This window comes from Tursiops truncatus, chromosome 15 (genome assembly GCF_011762595.2).
Source record: "Tursiops truncatus isolate mTurTru1 chromosome 15, mTurTru1.mat.Y, whole genome shotgun sequence".
Classification (NCBI taxonomy): Eukaryota; Metazoa; Chordata; class Mammalia; order Artiodactyla; family Delphinidae; genus Tursiops; species Tursiops truncatus.
The window spans coordinates 8,850,392-8,877,529 of NC_047048.1; the positions used below are offsets into that span (position 1 = coordinate 8,850,392).

General features: G+C 49.4%; 1 protein-coding gene across 2 annotated transcripts in view; it reads left to right on the top strand.

The window, feature by feature from the left end:
- The window catches only part of HIP1 (huntingtin interacting protein 1), a 153,218-nt gene that overhangs the window by 62,569 nt on the left and 63,511 nt on the right, over positions 1-27,138 (top strand). The window contains exon 1 of one of the 2 annotated variants that reach the window (XM_033839213.2): positions 3,611-3,784. The exons of the other annotated variant lie outside the window; for it this stretch is intronic. Within the exon in view, the coding sequence (XP_033695104.1) occupies positions 3,767-3,784 (18 nt within the window). The 5' untranslated portion in view covers positions 3,611-3,766. Of the gene's footprint in view, positions 1-3,610; positions 3,785-27,138 lie in introns of those variants that run through there. 2 annotated transcript variants of the gene reach the window in all.

Consider the following 27,138-nt stretch of genomic DNA (forward strand, 5'->3'; position numbering starts at 1 on the left):
GCAGGAGCAATTGGTATGGGGAGGGAAGACATAGACTGGAAACTGTTGGCAAGAAAGAACTGCATGGACATGGGAACTGATTAGATGGGGTGAGAGTGGCAGCTGTCAGTGGAGGAGTTAAGACTGACCTTGATGTTTCTAGCCTGATGAACTAAGTGGATGTGGAACCATTAGTGAAGACAGAAAACAGGAGCTGGAGCAGATTGTGAAAACAGAGGGAAAAGAAAATTTTATCTTTGGATTCCTTGAGTATGAGGTGCCTGTGAGACTTCCCCAGGTGTTGATGTCTGGTAGACAGTTGAATATAGTGACCTGGAGCTGATGAAGAAAGGACAGCAGCCTGAGGGGCACAGCATTCTTATTTTGACCTACTGTTTCTGTTTCTATCCAGTTTATTCAAAAGAGACTCCTCCAGCCTGAGCTGGGTTTCATGCATATTTCAAATTGCTTCTCTCTGTAGTGGCACAATTAGAAATGTCTTTTCTTAAAAACCTGAGACCACAGGATGCCTCGTGGCACAGCTGCTGTGGAATGGGGAATGCAAAGCCCCCATCTTTTCACTTCTTCTCTAAGTCTGAACCTGTCACCCCAAGAAGCGTTGCAGGAAAGGCAGGCACCCAAAGATGTTTGTGTGCTGGGCAGGCCTAGCAGGTGACGGGTTAGCCAAGGCAAAGAAGCCCAGGCTCTCTTAAGAAGCTGTTTGCTCCTTCCCTGTATTTGTATGTTGTGTGCGCACATGCATCCGTATGCTTGCCTGTAGGTACTTTCTTATTTGCCAGGGTGCCCCCCCTGCCCCCCAAATGGAGCAGGAGAGGAACAGCCCTATTCATGGCTCCTGCTGGCCTCTCTTTCACAAGAGCAGCTCCCCAGCAAAGAAGTCCAGCAGAGAGAGCAGCCCTGAGGCAGGCGCCTGCCTTTGGGCAGCATGTTTGTTTCCTGTGTCCATTGTAACAAATTATCATCAACTTGGTAGCTAAAACAACAGGAATTGATTCTCTCCTTGTTCTGGAGGCCGGAAGTCCGAAATCACATCACTGGGCCAAAATCAAGGTGTTGACGGGGCCCACTCTTTTCACAGGCTCTAGGAGAGAATCTCTTCCTTGCCTGTTGCAGCTTCTGGTGGCTGACAGCACTTCTTAGCTTGTGGCCGCATCACTCTAATCTCCACATCCTCTGTGTGTCGTATCTCCCTTTTACAAGGATGCCCAAGACTGCATCAAAGGTCTACGCAGATAATCCAGGGTCTTCTTCCCACCTCAGGAGCCTTGGCTTAATCATATGTGCACATGACCTTTGCCACGTAGAGTAGTATTTACAGGTTCCAGGGATTAGGACCTGATATCTTTGGTGGTGTGTGTGTGGCAGCGGCAGGGGGCGGGGGCATCATTCAACCTACTACAGGTAAGGTTTGGGAAAGATCTTTCATTCAACCCTTAACAACTGTGTGTGAAGCAGGTGTCACTATCCCCAATTTTAGCAATGAGAAAATGGGCTTTGCCAGCTAAGATGTCAAGATCTATTGGGAGACCTTGATCAACCCCAGAGTTAAGGGTTCATAATATTTTTATTTTCATTTATTATTATTTTGGCCACGAGGCACAGCATATGGGATCTTAGTTCCCTGACCAGGGATTGAACCCGTGGCCCCTGCGTTGGAAGCACAGAGTCTTAACCACTGGACCGCCAGGGAAGTCCCGGGTTCATAATATTTTTAAAACATGAAATCTATCTTTTTTTTTTTTTTAAGAAAAAAGATGGTTGTCCATTTAAACAACCAGCAGATAATCCAAAACTCACTTCTGCATTGGGTGACTCCTGCTGGCTCACCTGGCCCTGACCTCCCTTAGGTGTCCGGGTTGGAGGATGAGGAAGTGGTGGCATGCTTCCCTCCTGCCTCGTACCTCATTTGGGTCGACTCTTGTGGACATGTCAGTAGCAGGGTCTATGGGAGCCCAGAATACCAGAACTGACCAGGGCACCCTCCTGCCTTCCCTGGCTAGGGCACAGTGCTGGAAGAGCTGGGCTTGCCAGGGGCAGCCCTGGGGTGGGGCGGGAGAGTCAGTGTGCGGTCCAGACTCAGGGTTAGACAGAGAGACCTGGGCCCAGAGAGCCTTTTCCTGAAGCTGAGGGACCCTGGACTGGGCTCCGGACCTGGGAAGTAAAAATAACCACCACGACAAGAAGCCCCTGACCTTCCTGTACTTTTGCTTTTATATCTTATTTATATCATCTTTTATATCATGGGGTTCTCACATCCCCCTAGAAGGCAGGCAGAGAAACAGCCCCTATGACATAGATCAAGAACTCAGCTTTGAAGGGGAGGGTGCTGCCCTAGTCAGCCCAGCAGGCCCTGGGGCCAGGATGGGGGACTTAGCAGTGCTGCCTCCCCAGCCCCTCGGTGTGGGTCAGAGGGCCAGTGTTGTGGGTGCATCCACCTGTTTATAAAACCGGATTTCACTCCGTGGCAGCATGAGAAGCTCTTTTGGGCTTGGGCTGTACTGTCCTTAGTGAGGTTTCTTCTGCCCTCATTTCTTGCCAGGTGTGTGACCTGGGGCAAATCACTCCCCTTCTCTGGGCCTCAGTTTCCTTACCCTGTAAAGCAGGGCTGGTGTAAGTGGACTGAGGTCCGTGCTGACTCTGCTGAGCTGGAAGGCTGCTTCTTCCTGCACCTCCGAGGATGTGAGGCAGCCTGTGTTGAAACCATAGGCTTGGGCCTCCAGCCTTTTTCTGGAGACCGTGCCTCAAAAGAGCATTTGCCAGGAGCCCTTTTCTGCCACCAGCCGCATCTCCTTGCAGAGAGGAGTCTGTCTCCCATTTCTCTTAGGTAGACTAGGCATTGAGTAAGGGAGTCTGGCTTGAGAGAAAGGGGCTCTGAGCTCAGGGCAGACATCATTTAGAAGCCAGTAGGCAGGTTGGCTCTGGGCTCCCTTGCGGGGGGCCTCGGAGCCTTCCGGGGATACCTGCACCACTTCCTGCTATTCGTCCATCTGTTTGCGGACCCCAGACTCTTCTGGGCGTCCCCTCCGGATTAGCCGCAGGCGGCTAACCACTGGGTTTGAATTCCGCCTTTGTCCAGTGAAGCCAAGTGGGGAGGGGCCGAGCAGACCCCCTGCCCCCACTGGAATGTCGGCTCGGTGCGCCCCCCAGCTCTCCCCGCTTTTCAGCCGCCTCCGCCGCCCACTTCCTGAGTCCCACTGACCCCACCACCCAAACGCGCACACCCGCGCACACACTCACACTCACACTCACTCCCCGGCGGCCTCGCTGCGGGCTCAGCGATCCTGGCCGCGGGCCTCGGGGAGAAGCGACCTTTTGTTATTCAAATCACACCCTCGCCGCGCGCCCGGGCCGCAGGCTCCGGCCCCGGGAATCCGTCCATTGATCCCACCCCGCCCGGCATCCCCGCACCGCCACCACCGTCACCGCTACCGCCGCGGCGGCTCGGGCGCCTGCGGCAGATTTCGGGATTCCCCGGCCCCCGGGTGCTCCACCGCGCCGGGCCGCGCCTCCCCCGCCCCCGGTGCGCGCTGCGGCTCGGCGCGCGGCCCCCTCCCCTTCCCCGCCTCCCCTCCCCCTCCCCTTCCTTTCTCCGGACCAGCCTCGGTCCTGCCGCCGCCGCCGTCGCCGCCGCCGCCTTCCCCGGTCCGCGGGGGCCCTGCCGGCCGCCCTCCCCGCAGCATGGCACCATCCGGGCTGAATTAGCTGGGAGCAGCGTTCGGGGCACGCGGGATCTCCAGGGGCGGGGGGGTGCCCTGCAGCCTCGGTCATGGATGTGAGCAAGATGGTAAGTGAAGAGAGGGGGCTCTGCCCTGGAACCTCCGCGTCCGCGTCCCCGTCCCTCCCCCCGTCCCTCTCTCCCTCCCAGTCGGCTTGATCCATTGAAAGTTTCTGGATGGTTGATCCTGCCTGTTGGCCCCAACTCCAGGCGTGCTGGAGGAGGGAGCGGGGCCAGGATCCTGGAGGCGGGTGGCCGACACAGCTGGGCTTCCCGGTTTCCCGCCGCGCTGCCGCCAGGGCTGCCCCGGAGAGCTCGCTAGACTCCAGGGAGAGAGGGCTGTTGAGTTCGCCTCCCACACTGGGGAACCAGCCTGGTGGAGGGAGGACAGGGCTGCGGGAAGGGGGCTCGTCCTACCTCCTCCAGAGCCCCTGCTCTCACACGTATTTGAGATTTATGGGAAGATTTTTGGACTGAGCCAGTGGGCAGGAGGGCACAGGTGGGTGGCCTGGAAGAGCAGTGAGGAGAAGCCAGGGCTTTAACCATCCTGCAGGGTGAGGGGACAGGGATGGACCCCTTGGCACAGAATCCTTGGAGGCGTGTTCTAGATTCACCACTTGTAGACCCCCGACTGCCTTGGCTTAGGGGGCAGCAGACACCATTGACTCTTAAGCATCTAATTCTCTGGAGGGAGCTGATTCTTCCCCCAGGGCAGCCCTCCACTCCCCCAGGGGCACAGTAGGAGCTGAATACAGTGTTGTTCATTGATTAATTGAGGAGCAGCCCTGGGGGTTGGGGTGGGAGTGGCGGTGGGATGTGATTTGGGGGACTCTGAAGGGAGGGGTTCTCTGGGAGCACTTGGAGACCTGGGGCAGGTTTGTCTAAGTTCTGATTGGCTCCCACTCTGAATGAAGATTTAAAGTTGTCCTTGAGATCACTACCACCCTGACCCTGGCTTTAGACCCACACCCCAGCCTTACAAACTTTGAGGGCAGGTGCCTCAGGTTGGAGAGGTACCCCATGATGGCCTGTGCTTCATGGGGGCCCCAGGGCTTCAGAGGAAAAGACCTGGGTTGGGGTGTGTCTGGGGAAGGGGGCCTCTGGATCTGCCTATACCTTAGGGAAGGGAAGGTACTGGAATTTCAGTTGGTCTTGTACAGAATTAGGCTAGTTTTTCCCAGAAAGTGTCCTTTGGAAGTAGCCATCTCTTTGGAGAAGACCAGTAAGCTCCGGGCCCTGCCAAGCCTTTGGCATTCTGTCTTGGGTAGGCGACAGTGGGATAGGGAGCAGAGGATGGGTGAGAGTCGTTCCTTCCCGTGGCAGGAGACCACTCTCAAACTGAGTGCTGCCCCTGGGGCGAGGGGCCTCACTGGCTTTCATCTTTGTCTGAGGACACAAACCTGCCCATGGTTGGGCAATGCCAAGAGGCTGGACAACCACTCCCTATGTGTGTATCATGAAAGCTTATTTTCTCTGGGTAACTATTAGAAATACCCCTCAAAAAAGTCATCTATGCATCTGTGAGGGTGGGAAGGGGGAAGGCTGAGCAGCAGCCAGGCCCTTTCCAGGATCTGTCTTAGCAAGACCGGAGTCACCTGTGTAGGCTATGGGGGAGGGCGGGTGGGAGGTACAGGGAACCTGAAGTTCTAGTCCAATGGCTACCAAACCAGATCACCTCTGAGCTTCCTTCTGTCCCTGAGCTTAGATTCTTTCCAAAGGCTGGTCTGTGAGGACCAGCTTACAGGGTTTAGGGACCTCTGTCTCTAGAGATCTGGTCCACTTCTGACACTACCACCTACCTCCATTCATCCCCTCTTTAACTCAACAGTGCTTATTTAATTCCTGTCATTTCTATAGCAAGTGCTGTGTGAAGGACACAGAAACGTAACGTATGGCCTCTTTGCTCCTCAGGCCCTTAGCATCTGGGTGAGGGGTCCAGAGATATGCAGGTCGACCTAACAGCTATTAGTGCAGGCCCCGATCAGAAGGCTGTGGGGTCTGCGAAGGGAAGGGCTGCAGAGTCCAGAAGAAAGACGAGGCCCTAGGCTGGGTCTTCAAGGCTGAGTGGAGTCGGCTCTGCTGAGAGCAGTGAGGGGCATTGCGTCTTAGGAGTTCCAGGAAGACAAATGGGCAGAACCCATTGGGTGAGACTGAGGACGTCTGGCTGGGACAGAGGTTTGAGATCAGAAAATGTTAAGATCTCTGGTTGGGGCCCAACCAGAAAGGCCTTGAACGCCAGCCAAGGCGTTCCGACTTTGGCCTGTAGGCAGTGGGTAACCTTCAGAGAATTTTGGACACAGGAGAGGCACATGTGTTGTCTCTTTCGTCTTTTAGCTTGGGGTCCAAACAAAAGTGATATTAGATTCTCATTAATCATTGAGCAGCCAAGCTTCCAGCCCAGAAACAATTGTTCTCGGCTCTTTGTAAAGAGCACAGACCCTGGACTGTGTAGCAACAAGAACCTTACCCACCCCAGGGAATTGGCATCTGCTTCCTATTCCTGCAAAAGGCCGAAGTAACTTTCTGTTCTGACCATGAAAGCCCCATCTCCGGTTTAAAGTCCTCATTCTGGGGGCCCTTGGCTCCAGGGTAGACCTCAAACCCAGCATTTCAGTCATATCCTTGGCAAAGCCCAACACCAGCCTTGGGGTTTCACTCGCTTATTGCTGAATGAGAAAAAGCAGATTATAGTTTATCCCTTTGAGCATGTTTCTTAACCTGTTAGCCTCGTGTGTAAAATGAGCCTTGAGCGTCCTCATCAAGGTTGGAAATAATCCTTTAAGGCACAGGACCTAGTAAGTCCTCCATACATGGTGGCTGTTATGATAATGATGGTCCCCAAAGTCTGATCTAAGATGACTCTGACCTCCCCCTCATACACCCCCCCCCCCCACAGCCTTTATTTTCTTGATTGGCCTAAAGAGCTGAACTTAGGCTGTATTTCAGTTGACTGCTTTGGGGACCAGTTCTCCCAGGTCTAGTTCTCTTTCTGAATGAAGGTACAAATGAGTGGAGACAATGGATTCGCCAGCTGCTGTGACCCAATGAATTTTTGATGACATCAGATATCTGCCCAAGGGAGAGCTGGTTTAACCCGGCACTCAGGGGTAAAGTGCAGATGCCTTTTGGGGGTTGATGATGGGGTCTGTGCCTTTACTGAATACAGAGCGTGAATGCACCGTGCTGTAATTAGGGGATCAGAGTCATCGCTGTCATTTCTTAGCAAAAGGACGTATAGTTTATGTAACGATTTGTATTTACATAGTGCTTTACAGGTTACAATGCATTTCACACCTGTTCCTGTTCACCACAACCCCATGAGAGAAGCAAGGCAGAAAGAATTAGCCACATTTTACAGATAAGAAAACTGAAGTTCAGAAAAGTGAAATCCTGGAGCAAGATGTGGTATCCCCAGTTCTCCACATCACCAAAATTATGACAAAGCCAATAAAGGGTAAGGAAAAAGATTGAGTGAACAGATTCTAGGATGGACAGAAGCTAATCTAAAACGATGAGCTGGACGTGGCAGCCTTTGGCCTCTGGGTCCCTGAGGGGAGAAGATTCAGGGAGAAGGGATTAGCACCAATCTATGTGGACTACGCCCCTCGTCAGGCATCTACAGCTGTTTTTAATGCTTGGGGTTTCTTCATGAATCTCGGCTGCCTGCCTTAAATGTGAGACTTCTGACCCCTGGGATCTTCCAGCTTACACAGCAGGAAGATGGGAGGAGGTCAGGAAAAAAGCATCGAAAAGCATCTCAGGTGTTCTGAGTAAATGATGTTGATGGTGGGGCAGGAAGAAGCTTCAGGCCAACCTGCCGCCTGCTGAGGTTCTGTCTGCTGAGGTTCGTGTGGATTTGCTGGGTCGAGGAGAGGCGTGGTAGAGGGAAACACGAAGCCAGAGAGATACCAGGGTAGAATGATGCCCAGGCCTCTACCCACAGCTTGCATCAGCTAAACCATGTGGAAAGGAAGGCTTAGTGTCTGAGCTAAATAATCAGTCAAAGCTGGCCATGGATGACCGGCTTGGTGAAACCAGAGCAGTGTTTTCAGTTCTGGGTCACAAAATGCCGGTTTCGTGGGTTGCAGCTAAGCATCTGAAAGAGTGAAACAGACTAGAAAACATCCAAGTATATTACGTGTACGAAGGTTCATGAAATTGGTTTGGTTGTATACGCACGCACACACAAGCATGGACTGGCCTTGTAAGATGTGCTTTTTACTGTGGTCAGAGTCAAAGAAGATTGGAAGCCTCTGACTAGAGGCTGTCCAGAGAGCTGTGAGGGGGATGTCAGCCTCGTGAAATGAGTAGTTCAGTCTGTGGAAGGGAAGACTGCAGAGAGGCTGGTTGACAGCTGAGGGCTGTGGGGAGGAAGAGGTAGTTTATGTACTGGGGTGGGGGTGGGGCTCTGGCTGGCCAGGACCGCCCCACAGCAGAGCATCCTATGGCAGAATTAACTCCCTGAAGAGGGAGAGCACCTCCCTGGCCATTGGAGCTGCCGAAGGACCCTGGAGGAGCATGGCCTCCGAGTCCTTGCCAACCTAGAGACTCTGGCTCAGTGCTCAGACTTTGGGAACAGCCCTCAGAGACCTGTCATTCCTTGGCTAAGGTGTGGCTGGCCCCGGGTGAAAGGCAGCTCCTTTTCACACTGGGGAGCAGTTCCAGAGAAGTGAGCTTTATGCATCACCAAGCACAGTTTCTCAAACTGAGCAGAGCATCACGGACCAGCCACCTTCTCCAAACAGCCTGTGGAATAAGGTCAGGGATCAGAGCTGACATTGGCCTCAGCCAAGTGCCAGTGGGGAAGGAAATCTGTTATTTGCCTCTTTTTAAAATGCTTACGAAAAAAAGAGTTTTTGATTTACCATCTGACTGCTGTCTCTTATTGTCACTGAACACTAAGATTTTATCCTACCTGGATGAGGTTCCGTTCGATTCAGACGCATGTTGAATCCTCACTGTATGCTCAGGCCCCTGGGGGGTGGGTGTTAAGATGTTGGGGACCCAGAGCTGAGGATGGCCAAGTTGTCTCTTGAAAGGCTTAGAGTCAAGAGAGGGAGACGGATTTCCTTGAAATGCTTTGAGTCGGGGGACTCATAGACATTTGTAGTTGATGGAACACACTCAGCTGGATTATTTGCTCCCTCAAAATAGCCTTGGGAAAGAAACGGGACTTAGTGTCCTAAGTTCAGATGCACACGTAGGTTTTAAGACAGCCCAGCCCACAGATGACCAATCCTCCCTGCCGACCGACCCTCCCTGCCGTCTTCCCCCTACTCCACTCCTCTCCCCCCAAACCCCCTCCCCCCAGACACAGCTGGGTGATTTTTTTGAAGAGCATGTCCAGGGGCTGTTTCCGCTCTACCTTTGTCTTATTTCTTGCCCTAGAGGTCCCAGTCCAAAGCCAGACAGGCACGTCGCCTGGCAGCTGCCCCTGAACCAAAGGATTTTCGCAGTCAGACAGAATTCACGTTCCCCGGGCCACTAAAGAAATTAAGCCGTTTTTTTTAAGAAGATGTTGGGGGTAGGCGTTTATTAATTAATTTATTTATTTTTGCTGTGTTGGGTCTTCGTTTCTGTGCGAGGGCTTTCTCTAGTTGTGGGAAGCGGGGGCCACGCTTCATCGCGGTGCGCGGGCCTCTCACTATCGCGGCCTCTCGTTGCGGAGCGCGGGCTCAGTAGTTGTGGCACATGGGCCTCGTTGCTCTGCGGCACGTGGGATCCTCCCAGACCAGGGCTCGAACCCTTGTCCCCTGCATTAGCAGGCAGATTCTCAACCACCGCGCCACCAGGGAAGCCCCGAAATTAAGCCATTTTAAGAAAAAAGAAAAAAAATCTCCGTGTCTCCTCTAGATTCCTTAAAATCCTAGTGAGTCTTTGACCTGGAGGGGATCGCTTGTGAGCAAATAGGACAGGGATTACAGGGGGGGAGGCGTGTTTATACATGTGAGTGGGAGCCAGCACTGCCCCCTGCACACACAGGATCAGGAGGTGACTTCTGTGTCCTGAGACCGCCCTACTCGCCGACCAGGGGCTTTGGAGTCACAAAGGCCAGAGGCTAAATCCTGATGCCACCACTTGCCGCTCTAGGACCGCGGACAGGTTAGCTGACCTTGCTATATACATCAGCTAACTTTCTCAGCTCGATTGGTGTCTGCCAACCTGTGAGAGGCTGAGGTGGCCTGTTTACAGTTCTTGGCACAGGGAGGGGCTTCGTAAGCCATGGCTATAATTATTGGTATTTTTGCTTATTCATTTAGGCAACAAATAAAATCTTTCTTTTTTCCTTGGATTTACAAGCCATCCTTTTGTTAATACTTTATAAATTTATTATGTTACGGTCTCAACATGGTTTGTATAATGTTGATTCTTTGGCATTTACTGAATCTTCCGTTATGGCCTAGGCCATGTTTAATTTTTGTGAATGATCTATGTGCACCCAAAAAGGATGTCTGTTCTCTGTTGGGTGAATTCTCCATATATTTATGAGTTGAACCTTAATATATCTTTTTATCTTTGTATTTTGCTTTTTGTGTTGTTTAAGCCATCAGTCTCTAAGAGGGACCAAATAAAATCTTGAAACTTCAGGTGAAGGAGTAGAACAGTCCTTCTTTTGGGACCACCCCTCTGCTGGTAATCAGGGCAATCAGACACGTTATAAGTAATTACAGTACATGTGATAAAACGCACAGGGTGCTTTTGAGGGATGTGCTAGGGTGGGAGAGGGTGGGCTTAACTGCCTGGCACTAGAGAAAGGGGCTCACTGAGAAAACTGGAGGAGGAGGGGGAAGGAATTTGCCCAGAGGGTAAGGAAGGTAAGAGCAGTCCAGGCAGAGAAAGCCACGCGTGCAAAAGCGCACAAGGTCACAAGACCATGGGATGGGCTCGGGAACCACCTGCTCTTTATACCAGAAGATTCGGTGCAGTCCCTATTTCCGTGGGACTAGCAAATTTCCCAGGACACAGGGTCTAAATCTTTATACCTCAGTGTTGTGTTTCCTGGAAAAAGGTGGTGTTTAAGCTGTGTTGTGAGTCTGGGGAGTGGTGATTTCATTGATGAAAATACATGGCGCACAGTAGGTGCTGATTGAATGGGTGAGGAAGTGGTGAGAAGACATTCCGGTTAGGAGAGCGGCGCTGTGTGCAGGTGAACGGGTGTTGAGGTTTCTCGGGAGCAGGGCCAGAGGAATGAGAGAGGAGAGATGAGTGGGAGCAGGGAGTGAGGGTCCCAGTGAAAAATAATCAGCAGGTGTTGCCTAAGTGAGGCAGTCTCCACCGAACAGTCAGACCCGAAAGTGCTATTCTGGCCAACAGGCTTACACCTGCTTCTGGTCCCAGTGCCTGGAGGTGGCCCTTGCTGGTGCCAGGATACGCGTGGGAGCTGCACACCATGGGTGGGGGAAAGTTTTTTGGAGATGAGCGTTTCATTAACTTTCTATCGTGACCTCTCTTTGGAGCACGAGTTCAGCCTCATTTTCTGGGACCTAAAATAGCTTTCTTTTGCTGGATTTCTCCCAGGCTGGATTCGTAGGGAAGTAGTCTTACCAAATCACTGCCTCCTTGGCCCCCCTAGCTCAAAGATCCGTGTCAGCAGTTTTAGTGCTGGACGGCGATTTTCCCAGTGCTGTCAGCTAGGGTCCTGGCTATCATCCTTTCTGTCCTATGCATATGTCAGCATTGTCCCCTGAGTCAGCAGACTCAGTTCTTTCTGTGACAACTTTCTGCCTATGCTTTGACTTCTCAGCTCCCGAGGGGAGATGGCCATGAGTGTACTGGCCTCGGATGCTGTAATTTAGGAGGGCTGGGCTCCTGCACTTTTGGTACATTTTAATCTCACATAGCTGTAGTCATCAGCAGCTGTGGTGAGGAAACAGGTAACCCACAGGAAAACATTTAACTTATGCTAGTTTTCAGAAAATATGAAAAAGTGTAAAAAAATAAAAAAAGCAAGATCAGGCATACTCCCACCATCCAGAGCTACTAATAATTTGGTATAGATCCTTAGAGACTTTTTTATTCATGGGTGTGAATGTGTACATACCAACACACATGCACGTGTGCTAGGTTGAACCATATGAAAGGGTAAAGGACTTTTTAGAAGTCAGAAATGGCCAAATGTTCATTTGATTTAACAAAATACAAGCATATACACGTAGACAAATACATATTTAAACAAAATGGAGCCATGTCTTAATACAGTTTTGTAAACTTGTATTTTAGCTTTCACTACACTTTAGATCTAGAAACAGTTATATCAGAGTGGTGAAGGGCATCGGTCCTGGAGTTCAAATTCCGTAGCCACCACTTACTCACCAGGGCAGGGGACTGAGGCTCCCTGAGCCACAGTTTTCCCACTTGTGTAGTGGGATAATCACAGTAACCTCCGTATAGGGTTGTTGTGAAGGCAGATTCAGCAACTGTTAGCAACTGTTAGCAATTCATATTTCCAGATGAATAGAGCCATGTATCGTTTCATTGTAATCACTCTCCCACTAATAGACATTTAGCTGTATCCATTTTCCACAGTTGAGGTGAGATCCTTATACACATATCTAAGTGTGTCTGTCTGGTCACTGCTTTACACTTTAATAACTTGGGCTTTGAGATTTGGGCTTAGGACTTCCCTGGTGGTGCCGTGGTTAAGAATCCGCCTGCCAGTGCAGGAGAAACGGGTTTAAGCCCTGGTCCAGGAAGATCCCACATGCCGTGAAGCACCTAAGCCTGTCCTCCACAACTACTGAGCCTGCGCTCAAGAGCCCCAAGCCACAACTACTGAAGCCCGCATGCCTAGAGCCCATGCTCCCCAACAAGAGAAGCCACCGCAATGGGAAGCCTGTGCATCACAATCGAGTAGCTCCCACTCTCGGCAACTAGAGAAAGCCCACGCGCAGCAACAAAGACCCAACGCAGCCAAAAATAAATTAATTAATTAAAAAAAAAAGATTTGGGCTTTTCAAAATTGTTTTAATTGGGGTGTTTTGGGCTGAGTGGTGCTTACGGGGAAAGCTACTTGGACGGTTCTCTCTTCTGTTGCCCTATAACTGTATGCTAGGCTCTCTGGGCCCGGCCTCCTCTTCTCTTTTTCACACTCCAGCAACACTGCCATTGAGCACTGGCCCCCACTTTTGTGCCGGGTGCTGGCCTCTCCCCTGAATGCCCCTACAGGCCCCTTCTCTAGGCCAGCTCACTGGGTCCAGGGAAGGGCCGCCGGGTCTGACCCGTTCAGCCTGGTTCAATGCTCACCCCACCCTCCCTACCACCTGCACCCACCAACGCCTCCTCCCACGGGCTGTGTACACAATGCCACCATCTTTCTCCCCACCTAGATCACTCTCTTTGAAGCCAGGACTTAAGTCTCACTCATCTGTGAGTTAACTTAGTACAGCACTTGACATAGGTGCTCAGTATTTGTTTGGTGGCTGAATTTATTGAATGAATACAATCATGACTAACTAATTAATGGCAGGACTTAAATAAACAGAGATGGTTTGGGGAGGATGGGGTTAATCTAGGTTATAGGTGTGCCTTGAAGCAAAGGCTTGGGGTGCCGCTGTGAGCCCCTGGACGTGTCTGGCATCGCTGGAGCTGGGCTTTATTTATTTGTTTTTTTGTTTATTTATTTGGCCGTGCCATGCGGCATGCGGGGTCTTAGTTCCCTGACCAGGGATCAAACCCGTGCCTCCTGCAGTGGAAGCTCAGAGTCTTAACCACTGGACCGCCAGGGAAGTCCAGGAGCTGTGCTTTAGAAAGAGAGGTCTGGCCATGTCATGACCACCAGGTGCTGGTAGCCCAGAAACCAGCAGGATGTCAGGCCTGGGTGCCCAGCGGGGGTTCACCCTGCCTGGGCCCTTTGGGTGTCTCCCTCTACACCCCTACACTTCTCCTGAACCTTGTGGCTTTTCCCCTGAGGAAGGGCTCTCCTTCACCCCTCGAGAAACAGAAGTGAGAGTTTCTGGCTGCTCTGATTTCTGAGGAAGTCACATCGCAGCCCTACAGCTGATGACGAAATCCACCTACAGAATTAGCAACCACCCGTCTCTCCACTTTAGAAAACCGTTTAGCAAATCCACCCCAGCTCGTTATTACTCCCTGAGTCCGGGGCTGGAAATATCCTTCGAGTTTCTGCCTGCCAGCTGGGACAGTTGATGGCCTCCTGGGGGTAACCTGATCCTGCCCTACTCACTCCACTCTCTTCTCTTTGGGTCTGACCTGAGTTCAGTGAGCCTGTGCTTTAGTTATATGTTAATAAGGACTTCAGTTCCTGGAACCCTGGGCTTGACATTGACCTGTGTGTTCTCTCAGTGGAAATGAGTCAGAATGATCCTTCCCAGGCCTGGAACGATGTTGCTGGGATGGATGGGCCTGAAATTGGAGTGAGATCTTGGTTCAAATCCTGGCTCTGCTACTTACCAGCCGGGTCATCTAGCTAGTCAGGCATCACAATTAGCTGGACAAGTCACTTAACCATTCTTGAGTCTCAGTTACCCCATCTAGTCAATGGAGGTAGCAGTCTCAGTGTTACTCTAAGGGTTACATGAAAGAAGGCATGCAGATGAATCTGGGATCTATTACAGGCCAGGACAGGTTAATTGAAATAGAGAATTAGCACCTGAGCCACAGTGAGGTAAGTGACTCTTTAGTCTGTGTTTTTAGATAAGGAAATTGAGAACCAAAAGGAGGGAGGGGGTGACAGGAGAGAAGGAAGGAAGGTGAGAGGACTGAGGAGGGAGTCTGGATGGGTTTTTTTTTCCTTCTTTTAAAAATTGAAGTATAGTTGATTTACAATATTGTGTCAGTTTCAGGTGTACAGCAAAGTGATTTGGTTATATATAGATATATGTATATATCTATTTTTTTAAAAATTTATTTTATTTTTATTTTATTTTTGGCTGCATTGGATCTTTGTTGCTGCGCACGGGCTTTCTCTAGTTGTGGCAAGTGGGGGCCACTGTTCGTTGCAGTGCGCGGGCTTCTCATTGCAGTGGTTTCTCTTGTTGCGGAGCACGGGCTGTAGGCTCCCAGGCTCAGTAGTTGTGGTGCACAGGCTTAGTTGCTCCACAACATGTGGGATCTTCCCGGACCAGGGCTCGAACCTGTGTTCCCTGCACTGGCAGGCAGATTCTTAACCACTGCGCCACCAGGGAAGCCCTATATCTATTTTTTAAATTCTTTTCCATTATAGTTTATTACAAGATATTGAATATAGTTCCCCATGCTATACAGTAGGTCCTTGTTTATCTATTTTATATATAGTAGTGTACATCTTTTAATCCCATGCTCCCAATTTATCCCTCTCCTCCCTTCCCCTTTGGTAACTGTAAGTTTGTTTTCTAGGTCTGTTTCTATTTTGTAAATAAATTCATTTGTATCTTTTCTTTAGATTCCACATATAAGTGATATCATATAATATTTGTCTTTTTCTATCTGACTTACTTCACTTAGTATGATAATCTGTGAGTCCATTCATGTTGCTCTAAATGGCATTATTTCATTCTTTTTTTTTTTATGGCTGAGTAATATTTTATTGTATGTATGTACCACATCTTCTTTATTCATCTGTTGATGAACACTTAGGTTGCTTCCATGTCTTGGCTATTGTAACTAGTGTGGCTATGAACATTGGGGTGCATGTATCTTTTCGAATTAGAGCTTTCATCTTTTCTGGATATATGCCCAGGAGTGGGATTGCTGGATCATACGGTAACTCTATTTTGAGTTTTTTAAAGAACCTCCATACTGTTTTCCATAGTGGCTCTCCACACCCTCTCCAGCATTTATTATTTGTAGACTTTTTGATAGTGGCCATTCTGACCAGTGTGAGGTGATACCTCATTATAGTTTTGATTTGCATTTCTCTAATAATTAGCAGCGTGGAGCATCTTTTCATCTGCCTTTTGGCCAGATGGTCTTCTTTAGAGAAATGTCTGTTTGGGTCTTCTGCCCATGTTTTGATTGGGTTATTTGGTTTTTTGTTATTGAGTTGTATGAGCTGTTTGTATATCTTGGAAATGAAGCCCTTGTCGGTCACATCATTTGCAAATATTTTCTCCCAGTCCCTAGATTGTCTTTTCGTTTTATGATTTCTTTTGCTGTGCAAAAGCTTATAAGTTTGATTAGGTCCCATTTGTTTATTTTTGCTATTGCCCTGGGAGACTGACCTAAGAAAACATTGCTAAGATTTATGTCAGAAAATGTTTTGTGTATGTTCTCTTCTAGGAGTTTTATGACGTCATGTCTTATATTTAAGTCTTTAAGCCATTTTGAGTTTTTCTGAATGGTGTGAGGTTATGTTCTAACTTCATTGATATACATGTGGCTGTCCAGCTTTCCCAGCATCACTTGCTGAAGAGATTATCATTTCCCCATTGTATATTCTTGCCTTCCTTCTTGAAGGTTAACTGACCGTAGGTGTGTGGGTTTATTTCTTGGCTCTCTATTTTGTTCCATTGATCTGTATATCTGTTTTTGTGCCAATACCATGCTGTTTTGATCACTGTAGCTTTGTAGTATGTCTTAAGTCTGGGAGCGTTATGCCTCCAGCTTTGTTCTTTTTCCTCAGCATTGCTTTGGCAATTCTGGGTCTTTTGTGGTTCCATATAAATTTTAGGATTATTTGTTCTAGTTCTGTGAAAAATGTCATGGGTAATTTGATAGGAATTGCATTAAATCTGTAGATTGCTTTGGGTAGTTTGGCCATTTTAACTATATTAATTCTTCCAATCCAAAAGCATGGGATATCTTTCCGTTTCCTTGGATCATCTTCGATTTCCTTCATAGTTTTATAGTTCTCAGCATTTAAGTCTTTCACCTCCTTGGTTAGGTTTATTCCTAGATTTTTTGTTTTTTGTTTTTTTGATGTGATTTTAAATGGGATTGTTTTTTTACTTTCTGTTATTATTTCATTGTTAGTGTAAATAAATGCCACAGATTTCTGTATATTAATCTTGTATTCTACCTTGCTGAACTCATTTATCAGTTCTAATAGTTTTTGTGTAGAGTCTTTAGGGTTTTCTACATAGAGTATCATGTCGTCTGCATATAATGACTTTTATCTCTTCCTTTCTGATTTGGATACCTTTTATTTCTTTTTCTTGTCTGATTGTTGTGGCTAGAACTTCCAATACTATGTTGAATAGAAGTGGTGAGAGTGGGCATCCTTGTCATGTTCCACAATTTAGGGAGAAAGATTTCAGCTTTTCACTGTCTAGTATTATGTTGGCTGTGGGTTTGTCATAAGTGGCTTTTATGTTGAGATATGTTCCCTTTGTGCCCACTTTGGCAAGAGTTTTTATCATGACTGGATGCTGAATTTTATCAGATGCTTTTTCAGCATCTGAGATGATCATGTAGTTTCTATCTTTTCTTTTGTTGATGTGATGGCAGTCTGGATGTTTTGTCCTTATATTTCCCTTGCTTCCCCCAGACTCCTGCCCCCACCTCATCCCCCGAAAACAAACACATCAACCACCAAGTCCCTGGTACCCATGTTCCAAAAGCAAGCACAGGTCAACCCCACCTCTCCTTCCTGCAAGGCCTCAGTGAAGAAGGAGAAGAAGAAGGGCACCAAAGTGACCAAGTATATCTGAGTATTGAGTCCATCAAGGTCCAAACTGTTTTAAATCTGGAAAGGCAAAGAGAAGGAGGAGAAGAGCTGGTGTGAAGACAAGTGAAAGGGATGGAGGAGAGTTGGCTGGGAGAAGAGGAGGCAGAAGGCCAGCTGAACTTCCTTCCTCGATGGGTGCTGTTGCTGCTCCCAGAGGCCTGTGCGTCCCCGCAGTCAAGCAGCCGTCCGCTTCCCTCAACAGTACGTCCTGCCTTCTCCTCTGCTGCCCTCATGCTGAGCCCTTGACCTCGCTTCCTAGTTCACTGTGAAAGGAGATGCAATCCCAAGAGAGCTCACACAAGCTGTCTCCAGCGCACCTGCTTACACCTGTGTCTGTACTCTGTGACTCTGGCCTGTTACTCTCACAGGGTGGCTGCCTCCTATTGTGCATTGGACCCCTTCCCCATCCCAGCGACCCTCTCCCTTCTCTCCCCTCACGTCTATACAGATAGGTTATACCTTCTCCCATTTAAAACAAGGAAACCTAGACCCTACCTTCTTCTTTCTCTGTCCCCCTTACCAGCACTTGCTGCCTCCAGTGCCCCTGTTACCCCTTTTCTCCTGAATCCCCCATCAGGCTCTCTCTTCCACTCCACCAAAAAGCCCTGGTGAAGGTCACCACGATGTTCAAGCCAGTGGTCAGTTTTCAGCTCTTATCCTGTTTGATCTGTCAGCAACGTCCAACACCACTGAAGTTCAAGTATGTTTCTTCATGCGGTTCCAGGAGGCCACACCCTCTCCTGGTTGCTTTTCTGTTTCCGTTACTCATTCCCTCGTGTCTCTCTTTCTTGAATGTTGGGTGTACTCAGGCTGTCCCCAGACTTCTCATCTGGACTTACTCCTTGGTGATCTTATCCATTCTTAAATCCCATCTCTATATATGCTGATGACTATCAAATTGATGCATCTAGCCTGAACCTCTCCCGAATTCTAGGCTTGCACATCCCCCGGCTCATTTACAGCTCTGTCTGGATATCCAATGGACATCTCTTATTTAACATGTCCAAAAACAAGCTCCAATCTGCCCTGCCCCAAGCCTGTCCTCCCGTGATTCTTTCCATCTTGTTAATGGCAACTCGGGCCCTCTCGTTACTCTGGCAAATAATTATGGTGCCTTCCTTGACTCTTTCCTTCCTGACACCCCACATCCAAACAGCAGCAAATCCTGTCAGCTCTACCTTCAAAATGTATCCAAATCCCACCACATCTCAGCACCTCCACTGCTGCCAGCCACATCTGAGCCACCATCATCTCTGGCCCGAATTAAAGCAGCAGCGTCTTAATCATCCCCCCTCCACTTGCAGGCTGGTCCCTGTAGCCTCTTCTCAGCACAGCAGCCAGAGGGGTCCTCTAAAACACTGAGTCCGGTAATGTCACCCTTTTGCTCAAAAAGAAAAAACAGTGAGGGGGACTCCCCTCGTGGTCCAGTGGTAAAGAATCCGCCTTCCAATGCAGGGGACGCAGGTTCAATCCCTGGTCGGGGAACTAAGCTCTCACGTGCCGCGGGGGAACTAAGCTCTCACGTGCCGCGGGGCAACTAAGCCCACGTGCCGCAACTACTGAGCTCCGCGCCTCAACGAGAGAGCCCGCGTGCTGCAAACTACAGAGCCCATGCTCTCTGGAGCCTGCACGCCACAACTAGAGAGAAGTCTGCACACTGCAACTAGAGAGAAACCAGAGCAGACCCCACGCCGGACCGAAAATGATCCCGTGTGCTGCAACTAAGACCTGATGCAGCCAAAAAAAAAAAAGGAAAATAAATAAATAAAATAAATAAATGTTAAAAGAAAAAGAGAATTGTCTCGCTTTAATGTGAAACCAATAGGAAAGGATCTTAAAAAAAAAATACCTCCCAGTGGCTCCTGTCTCTCTCAGAACAAAGGCTGGCCCTTACAGTAGCCCCTTGTGATGGGGCCCCTCCCACCTCTGACCTCTCAGCACCAGCCCCGCTTAACCTCTAGCTGTTCCTCATACCTGCCAGGTGGGCTCTGCCTGGAACTATTCCCCCAGGTGTCTGCTGGGCTTGCTTCCTCATCACTTACAAATGCAGCCCTTTGTCTCCTAGTACAGCCTTCCCTTATGACCCTGTGTAAGGTGCTAACACCAGCCTAGGGTGCACCAGCCTCATTGTAGGCCTTATTTATCTTTCATAGAGCACCATTTCACATACTGTGTATTTTAATTATTTACCCTCTCTCTACCACTAAAATATAAGATCCACAGGACCAGAGACATCGTTTTTTGTTCACGGCTGTACCCCTAGAGTAGTGCCCATGATAGGCCTTCAAGAAATATGTGTTGCAAAGAAGATATACAGATGGCCAACAAACACATGAAAGGATGCTCAACATCATTAATCATTAGAGAAATGCAAATCAAAACTACCATGAGATATCATCTCACACCGGTCAGAATGGCCATCATCAAAAAATCTAGAAACAATAAATGCTGGAGAGGGTGTGGAGAAAAGGGAACACTCTTGCACTGTTGGTGGGAATGTAAATTGATACAGCCACTATGGAGAACAGTATGGAGGTTCCTTAAAAAACTAAAAATAGAACTACCATACGACCCAGCAATCCCACTACTGGGCATATACCCTGAGAAAACCATAATTCAAAAAGAGTCATGTACCACAATGTTCATTGCAGCTCTATTTACAATAGCCCGGAGATGGAAACAACCTAAGTGCCCATCATCAGATGAATGGATAAAGAAGATGTGGCACATATATACAATGGAGTATTACTCAGCCATAAAAAGAAACAAAACTGAGCTATTTGTAATGAGGTGGATAGACCTAGAGTCTGTCATACAGAGTGAAGTAAGTCAGAAAGAGAAAGACAAATACCGTATGCTAACACATATATATGGAATTTAAGGAAAATAATGTCATGAAGAACCTAGGGGTAAGACAGGAATAAAGACACAGATCTACTAGAGAATGGACTTGAGGATATGGGGAGGGGGAAAGGTAAGCTGTGACAAAGTGAGAGAGTGGCATGGACGTATATACACTACCAAACGTAAAATAGATAGCTAGTGGGAAGCAGCCGCATAGCATAGGGAGATCAGCTAGGTGGTTTGTGACCGCCTGGAGGGGTGGGATAGGGAGGGTGGGAGGGAGGGAGACGCAAGAGGGAAGAGATATGGGAACATACGTATATGTATAACTGATTGACTTTGTTATAAAGCAGAAACTAACACACCATTGTAAAGCAATTAGACTCCAATAAAGATGTTAAAAAAAAAAAAAGAGGGCTTCCCTGGTGGCGCAGTGGTTGGGAGTCCGCCTGCCGATGCAGGGGACGCGGGTTCGTGCCCCGGTCCGGGAGGATCCCACATGCCGCGGAGCGGCTGGGCCCGTGGGCCATGGCCGCTGGGCCTGCGCGTCCGGAGCCTGTGCTCCGCAACGGGAGAGGCCACAGCGGTGAGAGGCCCGCGTACCGCAAAAAAAAAAAAAAAGAAATATGTGTTGAATGAATGAGTATGAAAATTCAGAGCAGTTGCTCCCTGAGTTTAGAGAAGACTGGAAGAATCCAGTGGCCCTTAGGAATCAATGAACCATGATCAGGTAAAGTAGAGAAATAGGTGACAGAGAGCAGGGCTGGGTATCTTTTGGAAGAAAACAGGTGACCATCTGTACTGGGCCAGTTCTATAGTTAGGCAGAGTATATGGCAGGAGAGCTCTTTTTCTGAGGTTTATGCAACAGATGTGGTTTTGTATAAATCACACTTCTGTAAAAGGAATCCTATTTTAAATGTACTAGCAGAGATTGTTATTTAAAGGAATCTGATGTCAAATTCTTTGGTAAATTGACTAATCTCCTGATTTGTCCTTAGTGTCCATTCATATTTTCCGGAAAAAAAATTATATTTACTTAAATCAAGGTATGCTTGTCTGAGCTGAGGAAATCTCTTCATTTTCCATTTTTCCACTTTATTATTATAAAGTAAATATTATAATATAAAGTCTTTATTATCCCCTTTTTCTTTGCTCCTCCCATTCTTCCCCCTCTTCATTCCTGCTTTTCCTTTAGCTGAGCTTTTTTCCTCCTTTAGACTCTGACATAGAATGTTCTTCTGTAACACAGCCGGATTTAGAGTGTGGTGAACAGTGGCCCTTTCTCAGACCAGATGAGTCCAATCCTGGGTGGAGCAAAGGAATCTGTTAGGGGTGGATGAATGCATACGGGGGATACAGGGGTCAGTTCTTAGGTGATATTCAGGTACAGCCAGATTGGAGAACCACTGACCAAAAAAACACTGTGTGCTATTTGAGGCTGTTGAATGAGGCTGGACAGGCATCCCCTATGGGGCTTTGCAGAAGGTGCTTGATGCGAATTTGGCCATAGACTGTGACCGGACTGGCTGATTTGTCTGGGGGCTGGAGTTCAGGGCTCCGGACTATCCCCTCTCGGTACGTCACCCACCTGCGGAAATCTCAGAGAAGAGCGAGCTCCTGGGACCTCTGCCTGATGGAGTTTAGTCCAGGTGATCTCAACAGTGTCAGCCTGCAGTGACCTTGGACTTCACAGGCCCAACATCCAACCTGTCTCCCTTCAGACTGGAACAGGTTCCTCCCGAGAAAGAATAAAACTGTGTATTATGGGGGTTTGGTGGGAGGTGTGCGAGCAACTAAGACCAGAACCTGCTTCCATGACGATAGTACAGGCTGATTTGTTTAGAGGTTGTTTGACCTCAGGGATGGTCTTCTTCAGGTACCCACTCTAGGTTTTCTGAAAAACTTTCTCCTTTTGGTTCTCATCATAGGTCAGAGCAGGGGTTTAGTAAACAAGTTGGCTCTGGCTAAGAGTTCAGTTGTAACCATATAGGTTGTAGAGTGTAGAGCATGTGCCCGACTGGTGTGGCTGAACCTCTCCAAGCCCACTTGTTTCCCTATAAAGTGTGCCCAGCTCTCTCACCAGGGTTTCTCAACATCAGTCAGAGTGCAAATGAAAGCTCTTTGCAGACTGTGAAAGGCTAGACAATAAAGGAGAAATGCTATTGTTATTATTTTCCATGCACACCTGGTCTTCACACATTTGAATGAGCCAAACAGGTGAATTGGGAAGATCTAAGGTTACCGAATTCATTGTTGGAGTCAACATATCTTCCCGCAGCCGCCCTCTTGTGTAAAATGGGACCCTATTTATTTATAAATTGCATTTCGGGAAAATTGGGTCACAGTCTTGTGAAGACCGCCATCTGAAGTGAGAAGTGAAGCTGAAGAAGGAGACGCAAGGGGTGTCACTGAAGCCACATGGGAGAGTTTGGATTTCGCGAGATCAGGGACCCGTCGCTTTCTCAGCAGGGAGAACTCAGGAGGAAAGTGATTCTTGCTGCTTCATTTGGGTCCGTGGTGGTGGAGAGTAGAGGTAGAGGGTCAGTTATATAGTAACATGGGGGTGAGTTTGCTGTAGAAATAGAAGATAAAACAGAGGTTTGGGGGGCGGGAAGTGGCAGGCTCTGGCATTGTCTAGGTCTCTCAAGTGCCTCCCAGCTCATTCATTTGACACGGAGACACTCTTAGGAATGGGGTCTGGGAGAGGCACGGAGCTGAGGAAGGGTGGGTCCTGTGCTGTGCCACTACCTCCCCCCTGTGTCTTGAGAGAGTCAGAGCAAAGTTGCTCTGTGCTGCTGAAAGAGAAGAAACAAAACTAACCTCCCCATTAGAAATCTGGGAGGTGGAGAGTGCTGGAGAGCATGGTGCGGGGAGGAGAGGAAGTTGAGCAATGCTGGTGATTTAGGGAAAGACACAGCTCAGGGTTTCTACTCTTGCAGACCAGCCGTCTATCTGGAAACCAAGGCCATTGCGAAAGGCCGCTCGAGCTTGGCTGGGTGCCTCCTGAATGATCGGGATGAATCTGATGGGCCTGCCCCAGGCATCACTTTCTAGGCAGAGGCCTGGCCCTAAGAGGGACTCTAATGAGTTCTCGGTGCAGCCCCTGTGAACGTGGCGGTGCAGTTTGGGTCACTAGGAAGGCAGAACCGAGGCTTCCTCTGTGACAAGAGAAACAGAACGGTGGGGGCCAGAGCATGCCTGTCTGAAGCCACAGCCGCCTGCAGGTGGGGAAGAGGGAAGATGGGCCAGCATCTCCTTTTCCCTGAGACCCGACGTCTCAGTATCTAACCCTCGTGCCCTACATCCTGGGACCTTCTGAAGGCCCACGTGGGTACCCTGTGGTTGTCACAGACGCTCTCCCTTGGGAGGAGGCTGCTGGTGTGCACAGTGGCTGAGACCCACAGGAGACATTGGGATGCTCAAGTTGGTGGGTGACCTGAGCTTGGGTTACACTGGGGGACAAAGTGCAGGGAAGATGCTGATCTTTGCCGGAGGATAAGCAGGATGACCTGGCTCAAGGGGACTCTTCAGTAGTCCTGATAAATGAGGGAGGGAAGACGGAGCTTGTTGGCTTCTTCTCCGGGTCAGGAGGACACGATGGGGTCCCCCTTTCTGTAATCAGTTGCCCCTGTGCTGGATGGTCTGATTCAGAGTCTGTAGAGAATTTCTGAGGACCTTTGGGGATGCAGAGCTGGGGGTTCTCTCCCAGCACAGTGGCAGAGAAAACAAGAGGACGAGGGCTGCACGACAGCAAGGGGCCCGGGTTGCCCTGGGAAGGCCTCTCGGAGGCTTGAAGGTACAGGAGGGAGGCTGCTCCCGTCGGCTCTCTCACTCTGTCCCCACGGAATCTGGAACCGTGGCTGGAGAGGGGTCTTGTCAGGTAGACAGGGAGATCACTTCTGGGGGTTTACAAGCATCCTGGATAGTTTTCAGAGAAGGAAATATAGATATTTGTCTCTGGAAAAAGAGTGTTCTTTGCAGCCTCTCTACACCCAATCTAGAAAGATTGCAGACGGGGAGTCTGTATTTCTTGTCTGTGTGACCCCATCAGGGGATGGAGAACCAGCCAGGGAGCTGGTTCTAAATGGGGTCACTGGTGGGGGAGGGGGGCCTGGAGTTGAGGGGCTGTTCATACACCTCAAGAGCCCCAGCGCTGAGCCCCGGGCCCTGGGAGGGGAGGAGACGTCCGTTCTGTCCCCACTGTCTCCCATACGTCTTCCTCCGGTTCTCTGCTCCCCTCCCCATGCCCTTGCGGCCTCCATTCCCCTCCTGCCTGGCTTGCTGCTTTATCTCCCTCTCCTTCCCTGGTTCCTCCTGTCTCCCCGATGTGGATGGAATGGCCTAGAGCTCCATCTGGGCCTCTTTTCCTTTTCAAAAACAGAATCAGATCCTGTTTCTCCTCTGCTTAAAGTTCTTAACGGCCTTCAAGGCCCTGCCTGGTCTGGCGCTTCCTGCCCTCCTCTCGCTCTGCTCCAGCCTGACCAGCCTTCTAGCTGTTCCCCAAACACACCAACCACACTGGCTTCTTTCACTTCACATAATACTTTTAAGATTCATCCTATAGTTGGCATGAATCAGTAGTTTTTTCCTTTTATTCCTGAGTAGCTTTCCGTGGTGTAGCTATACTGCAGTTTGTCCCCAGGTGGAAGGACATTGGGATTGTTCCCAGTTTGGGGAGGTGATGAAGACAGAATCTGGCTTCTTTTCATCCTCACTCAAGGGTCCCCATCTGGCCCTGAGACCTTCCATTTCTCACAGGTGTAGGGAACTTTTATATATATATATATATATATATATATATATTTTTTTTTTTTTTCTGTACGCGGGCCTCTCACTGTTGTGGCCTCTCCCGTTGTGGAGCACAGGCTCCGGACGCGCAGGCTCAGTGGCCATGGCTCACGGACCCAGCCGCTCCGCGGCATGTGGGATCTTCCCGGACCGGGGCACGAACCCGTGTCCCCTGCATCGGCAGGCGGACTCTCAACCACTGCACCACCAGGGAAGGCCCCGGGAACTAATATATTTGAAGACACCTGTGCCCCTTCTTCCCCATCACTCTTCCCCACCACCACTTTCCCTGATTTCTGTTCTCTCATCTGACCTTCTGTGGTTCACCATCCTAGTTGGTTTCCTTTGCACACACCCACTTGATCTGTAATTCTCTTAGAATGGGGCGCCCAGAGCTGACCGCATTATTCGCTGCTCAGCAGCCTCTCCGCACGTGGTAGGATGACTCAGTACTCCAGGTGAGGTTGAAAGCTGTAAAACCAAGGATTGGCTCCTGTGCTGGATCTTCTAATTCTGTTGATGTAGCTCAAAATGAAATTACCTTCTTAAATTTTATTATGGTGGCCACATCGTACTGTTAATGAACTTACCGGGAATAAGTTTGGTCCCTTTCACCTGGGTTGCTGTTCGCCCGTATGTACTAGGATTCTGGGCCCAGGAATTTTCTGTTTTGTTGTTTTTCGCCCATGGTCATGGTCTACCAGTATCATCCAATGCATTTACTCCCAACATCAAGATGATGGTAGCCAACAACCAGCACCTGTAAGGGCGGACATCGACCCTCGTGGACCTCCCTGTCTAGCTCAGGGGACACCAAACTTTTTCTGCCAAGGGCCAGATAGTAAATAGTTTGGGCTTTGTGGCCAGCGGCTTCTGCAGCTGTTACTCCTCCCCCCTCCTCCCCTCCTCCCTCTTTCCTCCTCATCCACCTCCTCTGCTTCCTTTAAAAATGTAAAAACCAGGGGCTTCCCTGGTGGCGCAGTGGTTGAGAGTCCGCCTGCCGATGCAGGGGACGCAGGTTCGTGCCCCGGTCCGGGAAGATCCCACATGCCGCGGAGCGGCTGGGTCCGTGAGCCATGGCCGCTGAGCCTGCGCGTCCGGAGCCTGTGCTCCACAAAGGGAGAGGCCACGGCAGTGAGAGGCCCGCGTACCGCAAAAAAAAAAAAAAAGTAAAAACCAGGGGAATTCCCTGGCGGCTCAGTGGTTAGGACTACGCACTTTCACTGCCGGTGGCCCTAGTCGGGTAACTAAGATCCCACAACCAATCCCGGCTCATAGGTTATACTCAGGCTGCAGGTCAGGTCTGGCTGGCAGTCAGTAGTTTCGACCCCCAGTAGCCTCTGTTCTTTCTCATCCTTGTCAATGAGATGTTATAAGAAACTGGCAAGCACCTTGATGATGGAAAATCAGACACACACGTTGATGTTTTCCTGAAACGGTGGCCTAGAGTTTTAACGAGGAAACGAGGTCAGTCTGGCCTGACTTGCTTCCGTGAACGTAAGTTGGTGCCTGGTGAGCGGCGCCGCCTTTCCTTTTGGGAATCTCTCACGAATAACAGGTGGAATTTTGCCGTCTTCTCTTTCGGTAAATCACGATTATCTTCACCCATGTGTGGTCCTTGGGCGCCACTCCATTTCCCCACAATCTCGCCACGCGTGTCACTCTTAACCCCTCGTGTCTTCCTCGTCCGAGTCGGAAGCCTGAGCTCACTCAGCACCGGGAATTCTCTGACAGTCTCCTCACTCGCCTTGGGTTTGCTCTTTCAGTGCTCTCTGCCTTTTTCAATTCAAAGATCATCCTGGACAGAAAAGACAGAAGCAAATTAGGAGTTGATTGGGACTTCCTTGGCGGTCCAGCAGTTACGACTCCCCGCTTCCAATGCAGGGGACGCGGGTTGGATCTCTGGTGGGGGAACTAAGATCCCACATGCTGCAGCCAAAAGAAAAAAAAAAGTATCATCAACATCTCACCATTGCTGAAAGCAGCGTGCCCATCCCTTCCTGTTCTTTTTGCTTTTCGTGTAATAAGGTAGCCCTTTTGGGGGTCGCACACATTTTCTGGAAGCCTCATCTCATTTTGGCTTTAGCTTTCTGATCCTGCTCACACACACAGGCATAGGTAACATGTGCACCCGTGCTGCTTTCTTTTTTCATCAAGTACTTCTGAAACTGCAGTCAGAGGAGAAGG